The 19,743-nt window shown below is 36.4% G+C and overlaps 3 protein-coding genes and 1 long non-coding RNA gene across 9 annotated transcripts; 2 read left to right on the top strand and 2 right to left on the bottom strand.

Annotated features, from left to right (window-relative positions):
- Nucleotides 1-3,582: 3,582 nt before the first annotated feature.
- Nucleotides 3,583-10,872, bottom strand: LOC122313291 (protein DEFECTIVE IN MERISTEM SILENCING 3-like). Of its 5 annotated transcripts, XM_043128158.1 has the most exons (9): nt 10,713-10,868; nt 7,671-7,737; nt 7,264-7,407; nt 6,723-6,837; nt 5,955-6,183; nt 5,498-5,689; nt 5,092-5,412; nt 4,423-4,675; nt 3,583-3,975 (listed from the first exon to the last, which is right to left on the bottom strand). In XM_043128158.1, exons 3-9 carry the CDS (start codon nt 7,357-7,359, stop codon nt 3,934-3,936), a joined length of 1,248 nt encoding a protein of 415 aa, XP_042984092.1. In that variant the 5' UTR covers nt 7,360-7,407; nt 7,671-7,737; nt 10,713-10,868; the 3' UTR covers nt 3,583-3,933. The 5 variants fall into 5 exon arrangements, with proteins under 5 accessions (XP_042984092.1, XP_042984090.1, XP_042984088.1 ...); XM_043128156.1 differs by lacking the exon at nt 7,671-7,737 and having other exon boundaries at nt 4,423-4,648; nt 10,713-10,872; XM_043128154.1 differs by lacking the exon at nt 7,671-7,737 and having other exon boundaries at nt 10,713-10,872.
- Nucleotides 10,873-11,069: 197 nt separating this feature from the next.
- On the top strand, nt 11,070-14,092 carry LOC122313292. The gene is made up of 3 exons (XM_043128160.1): nt 11,070-11,141; nt 11,174-11,235; nt 13,337-14,092. Exon 3 carries the CDS (start codon nt 13,355-13,357, stop codon nt 13,736-13,738), a length of 384 nt encoding a protein of 127 aa, XP_042984094.1. The 5' UTR covers nt 11,070-11,141; nt 11,174-11,235; nt 13,337-13,354; the 3' UTR covers nt 13,739-14,092.
- LOC122313293 lies at nt 11,278-11,734 on the bottom strand. Of its 2 annotated transcripts, none has more exons than XR_006243351.1 (2): nt 11,458-11,734; nt 11,278-11,336 (listed from the first exon to the last, which is right to left on the bottom strand). It is a non-coding gene; the product is annotated as an uncharacterized LOC122313293 (long non-coding RNA). The 2 variants fall into 2 exon arrangements; XR_006243352.1 differs by having other exon boundaries at nt 11,433-11,734.
- A 3,306-nt stretch (nt 14,093-17,398) lies between the features above and the next one.
- Nucleotides 17,399-18,628, top strand: LOC122312603 (protein FAR-RED IMPAIRED RESPONSE 1-like). The gene has a single exon (XM_043127255.1). The coding sequence runs from the start codon at nt 17,399-17,401 to the stop codon at nt 18,626-18,628; it is 1,230 nt and encodes a 409-aa protein (XP_042983189.1).
- The last annotated feature ends 1,115 nt before the right edge of the window (nt 18,629-19,743 follow it).

Raw genomic sequence — 19,743 nt, forward strand, 5'->3', positions numbered from 1 at the left:
GGATTGGTGGCCATGTTTCCCTCCCCATCTGAGATGCACTTAATGGTGCTAATCTTCTTTCTCTGAGTTGCACAGGAGTGGAAATATTTAGTGTTCCTATCACCCTTTTACAGCCACATTTGTTTTGCTCTTTGTCTCCACTTGATATGTTCCTCTTCCAACATGACCTCTACTTCTCTTTGAAATTGTTTTAACTTCTTGTATAGCTATTAGATCTTTGCAATGAATTAATCATTTGTAGCTTTTTATTGATTGAACCCCTTTGTTTGTGCAACACATTTTTCACTCCACAAAGAAAGCCTATGGCTACATCTATTCAATCCCTCCCTAGTAGAAATAATCTTACTGTTGTAGTTGAAATGCCATTTTCAGGTATTTTTTACCACCTCGTGGTAATCTTCTCTTCTAGCCCAACTAGCTTCATATCGAAAAGGCTTTCCAAGTGGTTGGATTTCTTCAATTTCATTGCTTGCAAAAATTAGAATGGGGCCATGATTAGAGTAACATACTGCAAGAACCTTGACTTTGAACTAGGAAGAGGAGTTGATCCATGCACTGTTGCCTAGAGCTTTGTCCAGCCTCTCTTTGGTAAAACCACCACCCTCCATATTGTTGCACCATGTATACTTAGGTCCCTCAAAGCCCAAGTCACTAAGCTCACACTCTTTTAATGCTTCTCTAAAACTCTCCATCTGCTTATAAGGTTGAGCAGCCCCAGCCTATTTTTCATCTTGGGTAAGGATTTCATTAAACTTTTATGCAAACTATGAGAGCGTAGCATTTGGTTTGAGGCGAGTTAGAAGTCTCCACCTCTCTTCTCTTTTTGTCGTAATAGGGCCGCCATAAAACCCAGTCAAACATCATTCACCCTTGTTTGTGTGATCATCCACCAGCAATGAGATATGACTTTGGGAATATGTATCTAAATGGGCTTGAAAATGATCATTCCACGAGGACATTCCCCCACTCCCCCTCCTTGCTATCAACCACAAACTTTGATCAAAGCCCAGCTTATACCTAATACTCACTACTTTGTCACTTCTGCATTTTGTTTCCATTAAGAAAATAAAACTTGGGCACTTCTCCTTCACCAAGTAGTAAAATTTACAAACTGCTTGAGAGTTTCCAAGCCTTCAACAATTCCAACTTAAGAGGATCATTGGTCTTGGCAAGTTTGCTTAACAACCTCCACCAATATAAGTTGCTCTTGAGAAAAAAAAAAGAACTATCACCTCAAAGCTTTTTAAGCAAGATATCAAGGCTATCATCCTCATCCATTAGGACCAAATCCCTTTTCTTGCTAGTATCATGCAGTTCAGTACCCATGGGGTTGTCATCCTTAACAGGTAAAACTATTTTTGAGTCTCCTCTAGCTCAGCATTTCTAGCTTGCCACTCTTTTTTTTTTTTTTTTTTTTAATTTCCCCTTAGGGTCTTAGAATTGCTTTGTTGGTCCTAATTGGCTTTCTCATGATTGGGAAGTTGCTTTTTGGGCACAAAGTCAAAAGTCATATGCGTAGGAGCTTTCTAAAGCAACTCTTCATGATCTCTATACCATTTTTCCAAACTGATCAAATTGCTTTGACCTTTGATATTTATGGAAAGATCCCTTACCAGATTTGATCGAGATTGGTATGGCTGCTAAATCTTCCATGTGGGGATCTTTCTTTGATTTTGCATATTCTCATGCCCAAATAGGGTGTCAGCCGTCAACTTTCTATGATTTCCTCCTTCTAATTCTTTGTTCCCTTGATTCTTGCCACACTCTCTTGATTATGATCCTTGAGCTGATATATTGGTAGTTTCCTTTTTTTAATCTTCCTTTAAATACTTTCCTTTCTAAATTCATCGAAGTTCTCATTGAAAAAAATTCTAGGCCATGACTCAAAGGTATGTTACTGAAACTTTTAACCACCTTTTTTTCTAGCTGCTAGAAGTGTTGATATGGCTACACTAGCTCTAAAAGCACTAGCATTGGCTTCATTAAAGCCAATGCATATTCAAATTTTGATGAATTTACTTAAAATGAAGCTACATTGGATTTATCAAAGAGGTATTTGAGAAACTTTGAATTACAATAATTGTTGCTCTTCCTTCAAATTTGAAGGTCTACTATTCCACATTCAAACTAATATTTTATTCTAATTTTAATAGGCAATGGTTTTATTTTATTTTATTCTAAATTAGTTGGGAATCAATTATTGAAGTACTAAATTAAACTATTAATGTCCATATGGTTAGTATAATTACAAAATATGAAGAAAAAAAATTAAAAATATTATTATTAAGAAAATAATATTATATTATTATTTTGATGAATTTAATGGCTAATCCAATGTGGAATTATAGATATGAAGGTTTTAAATTTATGAAAAATGTGTACTTTTCATCAAATTTTGAAGATGAATTTGATGAATCCAATGCTAATGCTCTTAAGCCATGGACCATATTGATCATTCATATTCTCTCATAACCTTCCATCATTGTTATTCTTTTAGCATGCATTCCCTTCATGCTTAATGACTCCACATCGGAAACAAAAGAGGGACAGATATCCATATTTGAAAGGGATCCACGACTCTCTCCCCTATAGAGAGAAACCTTCCTCTAACAAGGGGCTCTATGATATTAACTTGCACTTTGGTCCTAAAAAACTTACCCTAGCCAATGCCTTTCTCATCCACATTAACTTTCATGGCCGTGCCAATAGCTGCACCAAGTTTTTCTTTCTCCATACTCTTTGGTCACGCCTGTTAATGGCATGTTGTGGAGTTGAACCCAAAATGGCTCATGTGTGAATGGAATGTCCTTTGCCGTTGTGCCTCCAAATTTATTCAAACATATTAAAAAAGGATCAAAAGACCTGGGTCATCCTTTAAGAACACAATCTTCGTCAATATTGTGCCTTGCGGGTGGGTTGGTTCGGCCGCATGGGAGATTGATTTTCAGATAATGTGTACTACAATATGTCAAACGACACAAAAATATTGTAAGGGATGGTTATGCATCTAAATGAGAATAATTTTTGTTCAAAGTTTAGGGCTTAGACTCGAATAGAGACAAAATGCATAAAGTAGATCTTTCAGCATTCAAATTCACTCAGACAATTGTAAATATTGTAGAATTCAGAGATCTACCAAGCATTGAAGAATGAAGGGAAGAATGGGTTTTGAATTTGCTGGACAATTTGAGAAATCCGAGGATCAAATAGCCATCAGCTTAATATCTGACAAGCTGGATTATTCTGCTTCAGTGACAATTAATGAGGCAGTTTTGTACAAAGAGCAACCACGGCAGATGTTGAAGTGGTAGTAACAAAAGAATGGATAGGCCAGGGTAATAAACAGTCTCCAAACAATTTAGGTAATAAGATAAAAAAGAGTAACAATAGTGAATACGACAATAGACTAACAGCTAATATAATTTTCGATAATAATATTACATTTGTTGGAAAAAATTATTATGTTGTCAACAATATCATGAAAAATCTTAATAAGACTGCAAGACTAGTTAAATGCACCGATAAACTCTAACTTGTTTAGAACCATGAATCATGCAAAGTGATGAGTATAATGCAAGCATCTTGCCAAAGAGATGTAAAACCAACTAATGGTCAGTGGTTTTCTTTGTTTTTTTTTTTTTTTTAACAGAAGTTTGGTCTTCAACAATTTAACCATTCATTACAATATATACCCATGAGCATCTTGAGTTCCAAGGGGTTTCACTAATCCAAATGTGCTTTTGCAGCATCAGAAATTGAAGAAGCAAATCCTCTCACTGGCCTCGAAAAAGGATGCCTTTCCCTTCCCACTACATTTTTCCCGCTTTCAAAACCAGAAAGCATGGATCTCGGTCAGAGCTCAAGCTGACAGAGAGACTTTAATGCTACTCCATTACCTGGTACTAATTTTAGGACGGATGTTCGATCCATACATCATCTTGGGGTGAATCTATCTGGAGCTGCCTGACTTTGATGCTGCACATATATCAAGACCAAAATCTTTTAGAAGTCATCCACAAATGTAGAAATACACCAGTCAGCTATATAGAATACTTACCAGAAAATAATAATTATAATAATAAATAAAGAGAACACTTGAGTCGTGGACAGATGATCGCTTACCAGAAGAATTTTTACAAAATTAGAAAAAAAATGTGGGATGATGAGAGCTTTCAGTGCTAATCTATAACACCTATGCGAAATCTAGTTTTTTTGAATGCGAGTCACAACCCCCACAAGGTTAAATAAGAATTTAGCTTAGTGAGAACATCATTTTATAAAGCAACTGTCAAGGGTTGTTAATCACTTAGGTCTGCTAGTCAAGATAACAAAAGAAGTTACTTCCATTTGTTTTCGATAAGTAGTTACTTCCATATGTAAGCCACAAATACTTGTCAATTGAGATTCATTCAAGGCAATTACCTGAGTTGCATATGATGAGCTTTCAGCAAGGAACTTGAGAAACTCTTGCTTCTTTTTTTCAAAATTGGACTTTTCCTTCTCCAAGATTGCTTGTTCTCTCTTCATATCCTCCAGCATCTTATCTTTTTTCCATTTCATCTCCTTGACCAGTCTATCAGCCTCATTGTAGTTTTCAGGTACAGTTGATGTTTCCAAGGGCTTTGGGAATTTCACACCAACATCTTCCCTAACAACAGACAGGTTTATTGTACCACTGAAAAATACAATACGAAAAAACTGAACACAGAACTAATCACTAATTCATCAAGGAATATAAAATCCACTCCAGTTGGTTTAGTGATTCTTATTTGTTAGTATAAAGATAGTAGATTTCAGTCAAAAGCACAATTTCTTATATTATTTATAATTGTGCGGCTAATCCTTTCTTTCTCATTCCTACTTCTGCTCACTGGAGAAAGAGGAGAGAGACAAAATCAATTGAAGGCAACACTGAAGAAAGGAAAGCTATTTAATCTTTCAATGTGCAACTGTGTGATACAGAGGCATCTGCATTACATGAATACTGCAAATATCTTATCAAGCAATCATCAAGTTTGCAAGAGAAAGATTGTCCCAATGGAATAAATGATGATAAATATGCATTTCACTTGTGGTAGCACAGCTTCTTACCGATTCCCTAGGGAAAAAACACCACTACTCCGAATCATCCCTCCATCTAAAGAAAGGGCTCCATCACTTATACAAGGAAGAGCAAGGACCATCTCTGCCCTCGTTTTATAAACTTGCAGGCGAGAGAAGAGATTATAAAATAGTGTCTCCCTGAGGCCATACCCACTGGCAGTGAGACAAAACAAGTTTGTGCTGTCCACATTGATGATATTCACAGCAAACCCAAGAAACCCAGGTGGGCACTCTCCATTAGGTAATCTTGGCTTAATTAGATCAAGCCTTCTTTGAGGGTCATCAGCTACAAACTCACCTGCATATGGTCTGTGAAAGATGAAAAAAAATTAGAGGGTTTACAAAATACAAGTCAGATTGTCAAACAAAAAGACAGCATAAAAGAGACTCATGCATTAAATTCTCAAGACAAATGACAAGAAATCGGCCATCCAAAGTTCTCCCGATGGAAGCACCAAGCCCATGAAGACCAGAACTTGTATTTATGCAGCCTTCCTTGTCATAAGTTTCTAGTGCTTTGACACCTTCATAAGTCTTGCAGACAATTGCCAGCATAGTCTCAACTCCTAAGTACTCTGCGAAAAGCCTGCAGACCAAATAAGTTGAAGGACAATTATGTCAAGCATAGTGAGAGAATGTTAATAGTCCTGTCATGATGTCCTTCAATTAGGATACCCCAGTCCCTACCAGGTAAGCAAACAGGGCACCTCAAGTTTCAATGATGAAGGCTAATAGAAGATGGCAGTCTATTTTGGATGCGATCATAATCATTAAACCTCAAATGCAGCTAATGATGAGATCATAACTAATGCAGAATACCAGAAACAGAGAAGATGTAAGGTCAAGCAAACCTGCTAAGATTATCGTCATCTAATGTTCCAAGTGTAGCAACAATGCCAAGCACATCCTTGGTCAATGGAAGATGGGAAGCCTGAGTACCATGCCGAGTTTTCAATTGACACAGAATTCCAGCAGCAGACTTTTCATGCCGTAGAATCTGTTCAGTTGTTTGCTCCTCAGGCTGAGGTTGGGAGTTGTTCTCATTTTCAGTCTTAGGAATGCTTGAAGAATGACTTCTAACTAATTTAAACGAAATAAAACTTGTAAGTAATCAAATATGGAAAAAAGAGTCAAAGCCATAGACATTTAAAAATTTTAAAAGTTATTCCAATCCAAGGTGGATTACATAACAGGAAATCAAAACTTTGATACCCTTCATTATTGAGTTCGCTACAACTCCCACAAAGCTCTTGACTAATTTCCCTTCTAGTTAATCGTATGTAAAGATGCAAAGAATGACATGATTTTTTTTATTGGAATGACATATAATCATACGCCATTCTTAGCATCTTTATATATGATTACCCCACATATCTTCTTAGACAACCACCAATTACACCCAAGTGAGATGTGCTTGATTTAATGTTTAAGGGGCAGCATCTAACCAAAAGTTATATTTATTACACCATGACAGTTGTAATTATATCCCAGATAAGCAGAATCTAACTATGGTCTAATAAAGTGCTCATTTCCCATGTCATCTGGATTCATTTACTTGTTTAAGATGGATTTGCTCTGTATTTACAGTGGCATCTATTAAAAATAAGAAAAGATCATACCTTGCAAATCGAGAATGGAGTCATCTAATTTGCTTTTCTGAGTTTTGAGAAATTTTAAATTCTCCTCGTGCTCTTTGATTTTCATCCCTAGCATATGTAGATCATCTTGAAGTTTCTGCATAATTAGGTATCATGAACTTAGTTTGCTTAATTTACCAAAGAAAAAAGAAAGTTTCATTTGTTTGATACATTGCCACCTGATGAAGCTGTAAAAAATGACATAAACAACATGGACTTTTTTTTTTTATTTTGATAGGTGAATGATCATGCACCTGCATGGATTGAAGTTCTGGCCTCATCCCCCATCCCTCATTCTGTTTTTCTTTTTTATTTTTTGGTTTTGGTGAGTGGGTTGGAGAGAGGGGGGGCAGAGATGTCATTTATCTGAGGATCATCTACCATGAACTAAGGAACAGAGAAAATCTTGCACCTTCGCCATCACTCATTTCTTAATGAGCTCCATAAAAGATCAATTGTTTCTACTAATTAAACACAGAAAACAAACACTTTTAAACCAACTCCACAGTATAAAATTCACAACCTTGGAATAGTATATGATAGTTTCTGCATGTGCAAGTCCTCCATTTTGCATTTCATCCCTCACAACTATACTGGTCTCATTTTGATCAACTTGCATCAGTGCTGATGAATCTTTGACAGATAATGCCCTTGTTTGAAATGAAATCTGCAGAGAGAGGGATTAACACGTATTTAAAGTTACATTATTTGAAAAGCATAAACAACAGCCTTCTGTACAAAGATTTGTCCCTCATTTTCAATATTTTTGTTTGACACATGCAGAAAAGATACTTGCATGCATATTTGAGAGGTAGGGGAAGAAAAAAAGGAAGAAGCTGGTCTTAATGCAAATAGTGGATAGTTATTGTTTACTAGAATATTACTTATTTATTTTTACAATTGCCTATTAAGAAACACTTTTCTTATTACCTTTCAAGGAACATGAGAAATCACTGGCCAGGCAAAAGTAGAGATTCTACCGTTTCTAACCATAACCCTGAGAAGCATTTTAAGGAATCAGAAGGAATAGCAGACTTTTAAAACGGCAAAGTATATGCAATCTGGCACAACTTTCTGAATAATTAGCTTTTGGCTCTGTACAGCACTTCAACTACTTTTCTAGCGTTTACATTACAGGTAGTTCAAAATTTAGACTTTCACAATAAATGGTGAAAATCTTGCCTTTCACTATTAATTTTGGCTTTATTATTTTTTCTATAATTTCCACAATGCTGAATTGCAGGGAAGTTTAATATTAAAGGAATATTTCAAGCAGAGTAGGTTGGTGGGAAGCAACACAAATGTTGTCAAACCCCTGGAGGTTAACGCCCTCTCGCACCATTCCATGAACGACAATTTATAACCAAAATCTTCTCAACTAAATAAGTTCCTTTAAAGAAGAGAACAAGCTTGATATTACATTAATAATGCATTACCCTGACTTGTAAAAAAAAATTAATAATGCATTACCTCGCCATCAGAAATTCAGCTATTCCTTGTTAACCAGTTAATTGTGGTTTTATATTATGATCTCTACTAAGCGCAGCAACAATGCACTGTCAAATTACTATCCATTTCTTATCATGTCAGTGCCAAACAGTGAGTTTTCCTAGCATAGAACTAACCAGCAAAAAATCCCAACTTTTTAATGCTTTCTACACCAAAGAATGGATACATAATTCAAAAGAGTTCCTCTTCTAACTTTTATTTTTTTTTATAGTTAATAAGTAAATTTTATTACAAGTAAATAGGCATAGCCCAAGTACACAGGAAGTATACAAGAGAATACACCTAAATACAAGCTATAACAGAACACTACTAAAACAGAACACGACTAAAACAGACCATTACAAAAGTTTCCATCCCTTACAAGATTCTTCACCCAAAAACTTAAAATGCTATAGAAAAACTCCCTAAGTTCCCCCATAGAGCGTTCACAATCTTCAAAACACCTTCTATTCCTCTCCAACCATAGGCACCAAAATAAACACAAGGGGATCATCATGTGGTGCAAACATCATGCTCACACCAACTAATGAAATAGTGACAAATCAGCATACCTTTTGTTTTCAAATAGACATTGCCGCACAGGATTTCTTCCCATTTCTAACAACAAAGATAATAACCCTTCCCGCTAATATAGAAACCCATCTTTGTTCAGCCATTGTTGCCACCCAGCGAGCTCTACTGCCAGTGATTTGGCATCACCGACTACCCCCATTGCAGCTCCATCCAAATTTTTTTTATAGACTCAAGCAAATTTACATTGGGAAGAATATGGAGGAAGAACCGATGTTGGGTTGTGCTTTTGAGTGTAAGAGATTTTGTGCGGAGAAACCGAGGTTGGGTGGTGCACTGTGGGCTGAAAAAATTAACATTCCAAAGTTCCCAAGTGGAGAGAGAGAAAATTTGTTGTAATTCAACTTTTTTTTCAATTCTAAACAAAATCCAATTAATCTCAGCCTAAACCACAACCTTTACATTTCCAACCTCCCGTAATAAATTTAAATTTTCAACTGTGCCAGACTTTGACAGCCTTCCGCCACGATGGAGATCGACTTGGTGAGCAACAGCAGGCTTGAGGACAGAGAGAGCAACAGTGAGGCTTGAGAGAGCGACAGGGGGCAAAGAGAGAAGGGACAGTGAGGAGAGAGAGAGAGAGAGAGAGAGAGAGAGAGAGAGAGAGATGGGCTTGAGAAAAAGGAAAAAGGAAGGGTAGATGTAAGAGAAAAAGGGACTTTGTAACTTGTTTTTGGGTCTACGGTAAGAATAATTAAACAATGACGTGTCCCCCTCCCATTGGATTGTGCAAAACTCACCAACACCGCATTCAGTTTGAAGGTTTAGAATGAACACTAATTCAAAGGCTTAAAAGATCAATTTTTTTTTTATTGGCAGGTGTCCGGGAACAGTGTCCCTACTAATCCCAAGAATACACAAGTCCTCGGCAAAAAGTTTCCCGCAACTACACATTGGGTAATTTAAGGAGAAAATCCTCCAATACGATGGCCCCTAAAGATTGTTTGCACCAAATCGGATTTGAACCTTAAATCTGGGGGGATCATACCCCCAAGCCCAATGCCTTTACCACTTGAGCCAACCTTTAGGGGTTAAAAAGGCTTAAAAGATAAGAATCTGATACTCTCACTCTACCTCCCCCAAGCAAATTACACAAGGCACATGCCAGCTATCACTAAAGACAACTATTTCAAGTCATTACAATAATTGCTTCTTTTTGGTAAATTAGAAAGAAATTACATTAACTTCAACAACACAGTGCCAGAAGGGCATACTGCCTTCCAAACTGATTTTTCTGTAACGAATATTGTTACCATTACAAACCTAATATTACAATTTGCTCAGGGTAGTCCGCACATTTTGTCCACAATGCATTTACGTTTGATTTGATTCCACAACTTTCCTTGTTGGGTATGATCTGCTCCTATAAGAAGCAGTAGATGCCCTATGGGTCGGTATCAGTAAAATCGCAGTCCTTAAGCAAAACCCAGAGTCCAGTTCCCTCGAAGCAATTGATTTATCCCTTTATATTCTTTATTAGTGAATTTCAAACGACAAAAACTCTCGGGTTCATATCACTGAGCGTAATTTATGAGCAGTTCAAAACTTCCCAGTGCAAAATTTAACTCCAAAATATAAATAATCGCGCGAAAAATAAAAATATAAAAACAATTAAAAGCAAAAGACCGTATTGAAGTCCATCAACCTTTCTTGGACATTAAAGTTTCAAACAACCGTAAAGAAGGAAGCCAAGGCTAGCATAAGAAGTCCCAATTTCCCGTTTGGTTACTGAGAAAATGTGGGAGATTTCAAATAATGTAGCCAGTGTCTGTATTTGCTGTTAACAAGACGATTTCAAGTTTCTTTCTCCTTTATTTATACTCTTTTTTCTTTCCCACATTTCTCAGAACCAACCAGTGAGGGAAAAATTAGAAATGAAGAAAAGGAACATACCTGGTTATTGGGTTGAAACATCGTGTAACAGGTGGCGCAAACTAGGGTTCAACCTGCTCAAAGAAGGGGATGGGAGGATCGGGTGGAAGCAGTTACTGGGAAGTGATTACGTGGGAAGCTTGAGAAGATTTCAGCTAGTTTACTTTTTAGTTTGTAATGGGTCTGGTCTGTGTGGACTCACTCAGATGTGGTGGGCTCAGTCGTCAAACTTGGATTTTACGTTTATTCAGGCATGTGCCCAAAAAAAACCTTATTGGGCCGATCCGTCCGAAATACCCGACCCACCCACCCGAGGGTTGGTCCGATCTGTTCAACGGGCGAAACGCGAAAGTGACGAGAACCGTAGCCCCCGATCTCTCATCTTTCTCCAGAAAAAACCTAAGCCTCTGCCTCTCTCTCTCTCACACAGACGGCGGCGTGGCTCTCTCACTCTCACTCTCACTCTCACTCTCACTCTCTCTCTCTCTCTCTCTCTCTCTCTCTCTTTCCGGCCGCAGCTACAAGATCAACTCGATTTGCTGAGGTATGTTCCTTTATCTCAGTTTTTGCATCAACATTTCTTTTCGAATTTGACTTCTCAGAGATTTTCGCTATGCCTCCATGAACCATCTTCGATCCTCCTCACTGATAAACACAAATTAAAAGTTCAGAAAACAGCGAGAAATGATATTCAATTCATAGACTAGTTTACTTGAATCGATCAAAGGCGCCACGAGGGACCTCAAATAACGAGAGGGCTGAGTACCATCGGCGTGAGCGAGGCTCCATTTGAGCAATCCCTCCCAGTTGGGTCCGTCTTTAGCCATTATTACTACAACCCAGAACCCTAAAATTAAAAAATACAACACCCTTTCTTTTTCTGCTTCGTTCTTCTTGACATGGAATTAGAGAGTAGTATATGTAGGCTGCAAATAGAGGGTTCAGGAAAGGTCTAGAGATTGCGAGAGAGCGGTGGAAACTTGAGATCAGAACGGTAAACTTGATATCAGAGTTTGGTTTGAAACTCTGTCCTTCTGGATCAGGTGGCCATGTAGGCTGTTTTACTTGAAATCTGAATGTGGGCTTATTTTATGTCCATGGCTATAGCCATGGGCTTGGTTGGGTTTCCAGAGTCCTTGATTTGCAGTTGCAAGCATGCTGATAGGATTCTGATCTGATCACTTGAAATTCTTTTGTAATTATTATATGAAACTGATCTTAATTGACTTGTAAAAGTTTAGATACACTGATTTACATCTTATAAAAGATCAAAAAAAGACAATGAATAATTACATAAATGAAAACCTTTTCAAGTTTGTTTCAGTGTATTTTGACAGCAACTTGATGCACTGAATTTCCTAACACTGGTTCTGTCACTGCTAATTAGCCTTTGAAAAATAAGTGGGTTGGAGTTATAAGTACTTGATATTCTGATCTTAGAAAAAAAAAGTACTTGATATTCTGAAAATGTTAAAAAATTCCTAGCTTTTGTGGAGAATGTACTCACACACACACATGCTGAGAGAGAGAGACACACACACTGAGAGCACACTCCTCCAGGTAGCCTGCTTCTTACAAGGGTAAAAACATGCTGATATAGGCTACTCTTCTTGTTTGTTTAATCAGATGTGAAAGTCAAGGACAGCATGAGGGTCAGCTAGTACTCCCCCCCTCTGTTATAAGAGAGATTCTTTATTTAGGGATCCTATTCTCCTTGATTTTAGTTCCACCTCAAACACCCAACTCAGGCCAAGATAGAATACTTTTTTTATCATCTAGAGCTTTGGTGAAGCTGTTAGTCTTTTATTTGAGTTGTTTGCTTGATCTTTTATGTTGACTTATGACCTCAAATCTGTTAAGAGTGATTGAATTTAGAAACTATATGTTTTCAAGCTGTCAATGTTAGAGCAACTCCTCATGTCTTATGTGGTGCATATGGCTTGAAACGAATGATAGGAGCATTGAAGATAGGAAGCGTTTTTGGGATGAACTTAGAAATCTCTTCTTGCACACTTTATATCTTTGGTTTTCTGCTATTGTACTCAATGGAACTAGTGTTCATGATTTTCTTGTATCTTTTTCTGCTTCCTAGAATGTAACTAGGTGTTTTCTTTTGTATACACTGTGTACTTGGGAAAAGCCTATTTCATTCGATTTAATAACATTTATATTACCTATATAAAAAATAAAAAATAAAAAATAAATATAAAAAAGATTTCACTTTTAGATCGTCACAACAGTATTGCTTTAAACAAGTTCCTGAAATTATCTGATATCTGTGTTTATCTGATAAGCAGTGTGATTGAAGAGTTACTATAAATGACATGATTGTCTTATTTGAATCCTATTACAATTTTTCTGTTTGAAAAAGGCAAAAGGGCAACTTCTTACCTGCCTTGGTTACATTTATCTTTCTTCCAATCAGGCTTTCTTTTCAGATTGCTTTCAAGCCAAAGGCCTGTGGTCTGATTGGAATAACCCCCAAGTCTCCAAAATGGAGGTCATGGGTTTGAAACCCCCCTCCCCAAATATATCAAAAAAAGATTGCCTTTAATGACATGCATTTTTCTTACTGAGAATGGTTGTTATAAATAACAAAAATTAGATAGCATCTCATGGTCCTCTTTTGGTCTGTGGTCTGGCAGAGTACCTTGGGAAAGTTGATGGCAGGCAAAGCCTCAAAATCTGTTGTGAAAGCAATTGGGGACTGCCAGTACCCATGGCGGGAGAAATTGGCAAAATACAAGCATGAGCTATCCAAGGGTGTATGGGGTTACTGGGAACTGGGGGCCTGGAAGCCCCTTGGCATCAGTGCTCGTCATAGAGCTAGACTCCGCAAGGAGGTCCTCCTTGCAGGGGAAGATTGGCCATATGATCCGGAGAGGAAAGAGATGAGAACCAAGAGGAAAGGGCACAAATGTGATAGAATTGCTGCAGAAAAACGAGAAAACACTGCCAGACTGATGCAGGAGATGCCACAAATGTTGTTGGATTACAAGAAACGCAGGTGGGAAAAGAAAATGAAGGAAGAAGACAAGAACAAGTGAACGGCTCTCTCTCTTGCTGAGAAAGAAAAAAGAAAAAGAAAAAGAATGGTTCTTTCTCTATCTTTTCTTTTCTAGTGACATGGTTCTTCATGGTTAGGTCTTTATTACATTTCATAGACTTGGCTTATAAACTTTGTTTTAATGCGCATACTTGCAAAGTATTTTTTGGAGAAATTTGTTGTGCGGTGGAGTGCACTTTTCAGTTTCCTCCCCTCATTTCATCAGCTATTTTCGGAACAGAAATGTATAATTTAATCACCAATGCTTATTCACTAAGCAATTTGTAATTGAACTTTTAGTTAACGGCTACCAAGCAAGATGGCTGACCTGTTCACCTTTTGATGAACTACTTAATACGGATCCATTTTTTTCTTCATGTGTCGGGTGTGAAATGTACTCGGAATATAGCTGGCTTTAAAAAATGTAGTAGAAAAATTATTTAGGCTTTTATTTGGCATAGAGTTATCTACTCACTACTAGGACTATTCATTTGAGATTTGCTATTCTTCACACCACATATTACACTTATTTTTATTTTTTTAAACTAATTGAATATTTGTACTTATTATCTATACATAACATATTTGGTAAGAGAAAATAAATAAATAAAGTGTGATGAGTAAGAATGAAGAATATAATTTTTCCTATTCAATTAGATTGGATTTTTTCTAATCCGGCCTAGAATCCAAGTAACCAGGTTTTGGAGACGGTTTTTGGGCCGGGTTTGCATTCGAATTGAAAATCAAAAAACTCACCCTTTCATATGACGTGGGTATTAGATTCACAATTTTTAAAATATGTATATTTTTTACATTTTGTGTTTTATTTTACTCTCTTTATTAATTGAGAAATAATATTTGCAGTCGTGGTTGTGCAAGCGGCGTACAATCGCTTTGAAAAAAATGAATTAATATAGGATCCACATGAAAAAAAAAAACTAACTTTTTAATCGTGGATCTCACTTTTTTTCAAAACGATTGCGCGGCGTTTGCAATTTCACGACTGTATGTAGCATTGCTCTTATTAATTATTGGGTCTTGCTACAGACACAAACAAAAGCCACCGATGGTGTTCACCGAATATGCTATTTATCTTTTTTATTTTCATACATTTTTTTATTAAAAAAAATCACATCTTTTAAAAAAAAAATTCTTAATCACTAAAAAAACATGATAGCCACCATCAATGACTTTTCTACGCAGTACAAGCATTATCCTTAACTACTAGTAGTATAGTGCTAAAAGGTCTCGAGGTCCTTTAGCCTTACGCCTCCTCGTTTACACATTTAAATATGGATAGCTCTACAGCCACCACTGGTTTTCCTGTTAGTGTATTTTATTTTATTTTTTTTTAAATCATAATATTATTAAAAAATATTTAATTAATTATTAAGTAAAAAAAATTAAAAAAAAATCCCACCAGAAAGACTAGCATTTTCTTTTAAACATTTTCTAATCTCTGGTATTCTCGAAACATTTTATAATTTTATGTTTAAATATCACTTAAATATAAATATTTTTTAATTTTTTAATTTTTATTTTTTCATCTAATTATTATTTAATCATTATCTAAATATAAAATATAAAAAATAATGCAACTTTCCAAACAAAATATAAAAAATAATACAATTTTTTCAAATTTCAAAATAATTAAAAAAATCAAATAATTTTATAATACTTTTATTCAATTTTTAAATATCTTAAATCAAATCATTTCATATATAATCATAAAATTCTGAAAATTTCTAAAAACTTCTAATGGTCCAATCCAATTCAAATAATTTCATAGGGAGCTGCTACGTACAGTCCCAAATTGGGACTGCATATACAGACCTCACTTAAATGAAACGATTCGTTTCATTTAAGTGAGGTAAACGATTCGTTTCATTTAAGTGAGGTAAACGACTGCGTATTGCTTTGATAGAAACGAGACCACCTACTGCATATTCTCCCGCGTATTGCTTTGGTAGAATCAGACCACCTCCTGCATTTTCTCCTCAAGCGTATTCTTTGATAGAAACCAGACCTCTTCATTTTCTCCTCAAGTGTATTGCTTTGGTAGAAATCAGACCTTCTGCATTTTCTCTTCAAGGAAGAAGTAAGAACAATCAGCAGCCTCCTCCTCCACCAAATTCTCCTCCTCCACCAAATTCTCCTCCTCCACAGTTTAGTTCTAGTCCACAGGTTGTTCTTGGTGCTTGTATTAGGAAGTTGTTATGGGTGCTTTTTTTTTTTAATCATTCTGGGTGCATGCATTTGACTATTTTGATTCACAATCCTCACAAAACCAAGGAACATGTTCAGGCAGAAGTTACGGGCCATACATCCAAGCAATAGCTGCATAAACAAACAACCAAGAAAAATTCTATTTTTTCATGTTTCTATGCTAAACAAACAACCAAAAAGTAATTTTTTTTTAATCATTCTGGGTGCATGCATTTAACTTTGATTCAAAATGCTCACAAAACCAAGGAATTTATTCATCAATAGTTACGGGCCATACATCCAAGCAATAGTTGCATAAACAAACAAATAAGAAAAATTCTATTTTTTTTTTTTTTTTTTTTTGTGTTTCTATGCAGAACAAACAACCAAAAAGCAAGCAGCTATCCTTTTCCATCGGAAAATTACAACCACTATGTGAAATCTGTTTTTATGAACATAAAACTTTAGGCAAATAAATTTCTACTGTCATGATTTTTTATTTGCACGATATCTTTTGTTGAGGAAAAAAAAAACTGGAGTAAAAAGAGTGGGCTGGTCCCCCAATTTTCAATGAGTTAAACCTTTCAGAAAAAGAAAGAAAAAAGCAAATCCAAATCCAATTTTATACACTGAAAAACAGCTTGTAGTATCAATTTTATACACTGAAAATATACTTGTAGTTTCAATTCCCCTGCTTGTGCTTTGTGATATTAGAATTAGCAAGTGTGGCGTTTTGTTTGGAACAAATGTAGTCTTTCTTGAACCAAAATTTTATACTTATTTAATTTTTTTTAATTTCATGTTATGTTTTAATATTGCAAGATTATTCTTGATGGAAAAAGGGGAAGAAAGCACATCTACTAGGCGATTGTTGTTCTTTTCTGAAAGTAGTACTTATATAAGTACCCCAAATGTAAGAGATGATGAGGAAATAATTGATGATCATGGGGTTTTAGAGCCAATGCTATGGAAGGACGATGATGATGGGGTTGTAGAGCCAATGCTTGGGAATGAGGATCATGGGGTTTTAGAGCCAACACCGATAAATGATGATGATGGGGTTTCAGAGCCAATGCCGGGAATGTTTTTTAAAACTGAGCAAGAACTCATTGACTACTATAAGCAATATGGGAAACAGATTGGATTTGGGATAATGACCCAAAGAAGTAAAAGGGAAAATGATGGAAGTGTTAGATATGTAACAATCGGTTGTGCTCGTGGTGGTAAGGCGAGGAACCGTAGTACCAACCTTTCTAAATCACGCCCGACAACGAAGACCGATTATAAGGCAAAGATTAATGCAATCTTGGTTGGTGGTGTCTTATGCATAACTACTGTTCAAAATGCACACAACCATGCTCTAAGTCCATGAAAGGCAAGATTTTTTAGATGTAATCGAGCTATTGATGAGAGTGTGAAGAGGCAGTTAGATATTAATGACAAGGCAGGCATAGGTATGGCCAAAAGTTTTAACGCATTGGCTGTCGAGGCTGGTGGATTTGAGAAACTTCCATTTATTGAAAAAGATGCACGGAATTATATTGACAAGGCTCGACACCTTAGACTTGGAAAAGGTGGTGCTGATGCACTTCGTAGTTATTTTGAGAGAATGCAATATAAAAATGATGGGTTTTACTCATTGATGGATTTGGATGATGATGGACGATTACAAAATGTCTTTTGGGCCGATGCACGTAGTAGAGCAGCGTATGAGTATTTTGGGGATGTTGTGACATTTGATACAACATACCTCACAAACAGATATGGCATGCCATTCGCCCCCTTTGTTGGTGTCAACCACCATGGACAATCAATACTGTTGGGAGCAGGTTTGATATCAAGTGAAAGTACTGAAACTTTTATTTGGTTATTTGAGACTTGGTTGAAATGTATGGATGGGAGAGCGCCAAAAGCTATCATAACTGATCAAGACAGGGCCATGAAAAATGCTATTGCAATAGTTTTTCCAAACACTCGGCATAGATACTGTTTGTGGCACATAATGCGAAAACTACCAGAGAAGTTGGGATCACATGCTGAATATAAGTGTGGTTTGAAGAGTGCATTGCAAAAGTGTATTTATAATTCTCGAACTTCGGGCGAGTTTGAGAAGTCTTGGGAGGTGTTTCTTGACACCTATAATTTGCATGAGAATGCATGGCTTCAAAGTCTCTATAATGAGCGAATGTATTGGGTTCCTGTATATCTGAAAGATACATTCTGGGCTGGGATGAGCACAACTCAGAGGAGTGAGGGCATGAATGCCTTTTTTGATGGATTCGTACATTCAGGGACTACATTAAAAGAATTTGTCGATCAATTTGATAATGCACTGAGGAAGAAAGTAGAGAATGAGATGGCAGCGGAGTTTCACTCATTTAATGCCACAGTCCCATGTATATCTCATTTACCCGTGGAGAAGAAATTTCAAGAAGTGTACACGAATTCTAAGTTTAAGGAAGTACAGGCAGAAGTAATGGGGATTATCTATTCTCATTGTGTTCTCATCAAAACGGAAGGGGCGATTACAACATATCAAGTTAATGATCAGAGGCAAGTGGAAGACTGCATCAAACGATCAACTTTGCAGGCATACTTTAATGAAGATGAGTGTGAGGCGAAATGCATGTGTGGTCTATTTGAGATGAGAGGAATTATATGTAGGCATATTCTTGCCTATGGATAGGTGGATATGGATAGGTGGAGGAAAGACATCAAACGTAGATATGCTCTCATTCGAAGCAGTTACGATGACTTGAGTGATAAACCAGCTGCTAGTAGGTACTCTAGTTTGATAAAAATATGTTATGAAGTAGCCACAAATGCAGCAGAAAGCGAAGATAAAACCCTTGACATGATACAGAAGTTACAGGCAATGAATTTAATTTACACTAAATCAATACCCCAGGCCATTGTTGCAAGTACTCATACTTCCATTGATGCCGAAATTGGAAGTTCAAAGAAAGTACTGAGTCCTCGCGTTGTTAGAGGCAAAGGGAGGCCCCCATCAAAGAGGAAACAACCTACAATAGAGAAGTTGCAAACCAAAACCAAAAAGGCCGGTGGCAAGCGACAAAGCAAAATTGTGAGAAGATTTAATTTTTGTGATTTTGATGTATTCAATTAATGTGATTTGATATACTTATGTTCTTTATGTATTCAAATGTAGGCAACTGCACGTCCGGAAGGTGTATTAAACCCAACAGATTTGGTAATACTGTCTGGGACACAAGAAAGTGTTGTTTCGCAAGTGCCCGGTACACAAGGAAACATTATTTCTCAGGTAAATATAGTTACTATTCCATTTTGTTTCTATGCTGAACAAGTATTGAGTTGTGCATGATTTTTACACAATATTTGAAACTACTTGTAGGTGGACTTCCACCATCATGGCCCTCTCGATAATTGATGAGAAGACATTGTAGATTGCTGCAATCTGTATATTTTCAGGTTTTATATTGCAAGACAATGGGTGCTGGTGTCATATCTCTCCAGAGCCAAGGCTGCAGTTTGGCACTTGATAGTGATATTGGAACTCCATTTTGGCATAACTATATTTTGGCATGATGGATTTGTATCTCTGTTCATGGATTTGTAAAAGTATAGTTCACATTGTAAAGAAGGCATTTTGGGTGTATTGTTGATGACATTAGATATTTTAATCATTTTATAATATTCTTAGTACTGAAAGCAAATCCAAATCCAAATCCAAACTGTCTTACAAAATAACAACACTTTATAATATATTTTAAATATCACTGGTTACAAATAGTTTCATACAAAACTGCTAGGTTTGAATAT

This window comes from Carya illinoinensis, chromosome 6, assembly GCF_018687715.1.
Source record: "Carya illinoinensis cultivar Pawnee chromosome 6, C.illinoinensisPawnee_v1, whole genome shotgun sequence".
Taxonomy (NCBI): domain Eukaryota; kingdom Viridiplantae; phylum Streptophyta; class Magnoliopsida; order Fagales; family Juglandaceae; genus Carya; species Carya illinoinensis.